This window comes from Aphanomyces astaci (genome assembly GCF_000520075.1).
Source record: "Aphanomyces astaci strain APO3 unplaced genomic scaffold supercont1.66, whole genome shotgun sequence".
Lineage (NCBI taxonomy): Eukaryota > Oomycota > Saprolegniomycetes > Saprolegniales > Verrucalvaceae > Aphanomyces > Aphanomyces astaci.
The window spans coordinates 8,987-13,037 of NW_009798329.1; the positions used below are offsets into that span (position 1 = coordinate 8,987).

General features: G+C 50.3%; 2 protein-coding genes across 2 annotated transcripts in view; both read right to left on the reverse strand.

The window, feature by feature from the left end:
• The window catches only part of H257_15058 (hypothetical protein), a gene marked incomplete at both ends in the record, with an annotated part of 5,286 nt that extends 4,833 nt beyond the window's left edge, over nt 1–453 (reverse strand). The window contains one exon of the mRNA XM_009843039.1: nt 52–453. Within this exon, the coding sequence (XP_009841341.1) occupies nt 52–453 (402 nt within the window). The remainder of the gene's footprint in view (nt 1–51) is intronic.
• Nucleotides 454–533: 80 nt separating this feature from the next.
• Nucleotides 534–3,353, reverse strand: H257_15059 (hypothetical protein; the record flags this gene model as incomplete). The annotated part of the gene is made up of 2 exons (XM_009843040.1): nt 534–2,219; nt 2,277–3,353. The coding sequence occupies 2 exons, from the start codon at nt 3,351–3,353 to the stop codon at nt 534–536; spliced, it is 2,763 nt and encodes a 920-aa protein (XP_009841342.1).
• Nucleotides 3,354–4,051: the final 698 nt, after the last annotated feature.

Consider the following 4,051-nt stretch of genomic DNA (forward strand, 5'->3'; position numbering starts at 1 on the left):
CCACCAATGCACCTGCAACACGGATGCCAATGTAAAAATGACAAACAAGACCGTCTCGTCAGGTAGCCGGGTCTCATTTGGCCCAAACGGCATGCTCGACAGCTCACAGTAGATAGGATCCAAACAAAACGGGTCTTTGTCGGGGGCAACGTACGTATTCGACGCTGTGTTGGACTCTTCGAGATTTGCTCGCGCACCAGCCACAAGCTCTTGATAGTCGACGTTGGATTCCATGTGGACAGTGCCTGCTAGGTATGCCTGGAAGCTCGAACGCATGTGGTCATGTGCTCGCTCGGGATCATACTTCTTTCCGGCCGTTGACTTCAAGAACGATGCTTCCTCGTCCAAGTACTTGTCAATTCCAGACTGAGAAAGATTGGGCAACTCCACTGACCACACTTTAGGCCTCGAATTCAGGAGGGCTTGCCGAATCAAGTGCTGGGAGCTGACCATCGTGTTGCAATGTCCACATTTGGCCATAATCGGCTCTTTCGGAAGGACGCCTTCTGAGCGACGTGGTTTTTCGAAGGCTGTCAAGGGAGGGTCGAGAGAGCTTCATACTTGGTATCCTCATGTTCACACGCCTTACAGGGGGTCTGAAGAAGGTCAATGGACAGCGAATTGGACACAATACCCTCTGAGTACTTCAGCACCATCGCTTCATAGTTGAGGTCTGCCTGCAATCGGGCCTCGAACTCGGACGTGGAACGTGGAGCGCCATAAACCCAAGCAAGAAGGTGCAAGTGAAGCGACCCTCGACCTTGGGTCTCAACCATTCCAAAGTACGCCTTGACATTGCCGAATTGACCACCAGTCTTTCTTGGTCGACCGGTAGACTTGTCGAAACCGACAACGACTTTGATGAAGGCCTCGATGCTTCGATCGAAAAGAGTAGCGGACGCCATGTTGTCGTTCATCGCCAGTTGTTGCATGGTTGCTTTGTCAGGCATGTGCTTGAGGTACTGTACATCAAACAGCGACTTGACTTGGATGCCTCCTGCCAAATACGCCAAAGTGATTGTTCCATCCACGTTTGGCGTGATGGTGACGAAAAGACTTGGCTGACCAAAGCGATCGGCTGTGGCAAAAGCTTCTCGGCGGTGCATTCGACGTTCGGCATTGCTGCCCCACACAAACGACGAGCTGCATTCAACGGACCGGAGAAGTGCGCCGACGGCCTTGTTCACAAACTTGTACTTTGGAGTACGATCAAATCGACGGGAATCTTGGTTCTCCAGACCTTTCCGCATATCGTCATGCGATATCTTTGCTACCGGAGTATGCATGGGCGGTCGGACTTTGGTCGAAAAGTTGGAGTTGATGAATCCACGATCGAGACCGAAACGATCAAAGGACACCATGACGAAGTACCGATCTTGAGCAAACCGACGTGAGTTGAGGGAGCAATAGAGCCGACAACACTGCAGCTTCGACACTGGGACTCGCCGGGCGCGTTCTTTGGTGTAACCACGGCTAAAAGGGAAGAGATGTGGAAACATTCGGACGTCAATGCCACCTTCAAAGTAGTTTGAAATCTTGTTGGATGTGTGCACATTGAATTCAGGGACTGCTGGGTCTGTGCGCGGCGTTCTTTGGTGGATCTTGTTCTTGATTGATTCCAACACTTCCTTCTCGTTCACAGGCGCCATGTCTGATGCTGTTTGAGTGAACAGGACACTGCGCTCGACGTAAGCACACTCATGCTTGATTGATCCTTCGTCGGGGCCCCCCGAAAAGCCGTTCACAGTTGCTTGTTCGTTATCCACAGTGCTTGACTCCTCGTCCACGCCCAACGCCTCATCAATGATGCCGTCAAGTATATCTTCCGCTGGCAAGGAGGCAATGAGATCCCCGTCGATGGACACGTCGGCATAAAACCGATTGTTGGACTTGTAGAACTGCAAGACATCCATGATCATGGCTTGCCGGACCAAATGATACTCCTTTACTTTGACGAGCTGGTCTTTCGTAAATGGCCCAGCAAGCACAACACGGTACATTGCGTCTCGGTTCAGCTTCAAGGGCAACAACGTAGCAGTAGGACCAGGGACCGCGTCGAACAGGATCAAGTGGGAACGGATCATTCGGTGCTCGCCTCCACGGATGATGCGTGTCTGAGCCACAACACTCACCAGGGAACACATTAGCATCTCAGCCCATGTGGCTTTGAAGAGTTCGTCGGGCAGCTCACCAACGACGAAGTGGTTTGCAATGGCGTGCTAGGGGGGCAAGGGCAATGATTCAACAGGAATCTCCGAGAAATCAGGAAATTCCACTTCTGCCAACGCATCTATGGAACTTCCATCATTGTCTTCGATGGGATCGTCATACAGGCATGCCTCTTGATCAGCATATACAATTGCATGTTCATCGTGGTCATCAAATTCATGGTCGATGTCACGCTCGCTATCCACTGGCTCGCCCGGAAACAAGTAGTGACGTGGAAGTTCACTTAGCCAAGGCTGTAGGAGGACGGTTTCACACTCCAAGCAAACGTTGAAGTCGATATCCCTCGGGTTTTTGATGTCGTTGACATTGCCAGCGTGCGTGATGCCTTTGCGCGAGAGCAACAAACCAACAAAAGCAGGATGGATGTCCTTGCAATCGTAAAACGCGACCAACTCATCGCTAAACTTGAGGTCAGGGTTTCGCAGTCGGGCTGCCATGGATTGCAGGATGTCCTTGTCTTCGGTTGAATACACGTGGAATCCGTTGCAAATGCACACGCAGCACACACATTGATCCATTCCCGAGGGGCCAACGGCAAATCCCAATTCGCCAAGGATTTGGGACTTCATGTCCTTGGAGCATTCGTGCAGCAAGCCAGCGTCGTCCAGTGCAGTACATTGCGCTACCGAGGCAGTTACTTCGTTGCTCTTGGCTTCTTGAACATGTTGGAGTCCTTGTCGCCGGCGTTCAAGTCGGCCTTCGCGTTCCTCGACGGTTTCCGACATTTTTAATGCCTTCCTTTGCGCCTTGAGGTAACCCAAACGACTAGAGCGAACTTCGGGAGATTCAGCACTTCTTTGTGCTGCGTGTTGCACTTTCATTGCATTTAAGCGAATACCACGGTCCTCTGTCAATTCCAGCTTTCTCTTCGCTTGAAGCTTACTCAAACACATAACACGGCCTTCTCGAGACTCCAAGCTTCGTTGAGTTCTTTGGCTGTCCAATCGCGCCCGATGTTGCTCTGGGGATTCCATGTATCGCTTCGTGCATTCCGTGGTATCGGAGGCAGAGTCGTTTTTGGATGAGGTTGGTTGAGGTTGGCGGATGATGCCCGTAGCCGGCACAAGGATGGCTGTGGGGACGCCGTTGCGTTGCACATAAACGGTGGCCATGGGGGTTGGCATGGTCGCAGTGACGACAGTGTCGGGTGTTTGCCTGTAGCTTACCGGGGTTCGGCGGTAGCGAGGGCATGTTCGTTGATGTATCCTTTGGTGTGCTCGGGGCGCCACGACCCACTTGTGGGTTACCAGGTGTATTTGGGAATGGAAGGCAATTTAGTTTCAGGTATAATTAACGGTCCAGGTGGTATCTCCGTGAAATACTGAACTAGTTGAAACCAGATGTTTACCATAATATAAGCCCTATTGACAGTGAAGATAAAACTACGATAAACCCAAGTTCTGCATTTCAGCAGAATAAAACAGCCCTTACTTTATTTCTGCCGCTAACTAATCGAGTTGCAGCACCAGGCCAACTTACGTAGCACAACCATCAGTTCATCACGATGCATACGTATTAGGATGTGAAATGGGAGTACTACTGTATACATCGTGTAGTTGTAGCGCGCCCTTGGTTTCCACGTACAGTACTAACGTTAGTACAGATCAAGGTTGTAGAAATGACATAGCTTGAATCATTGGACAGAGCGACGACTAGCCTAACTAAATCCCTAGTGGTATTAATTACTCGGAGTAGTTATTGTGCTTTTCACATATTTTGGCTAATCTGGGTATAAATACCCGCTTTTAACCAGTGGGTGACGAAGTTTTAGATTAATTCAACTTAGTTTTAGCTAATCGGAAGTACCTATGTATGATTGGAT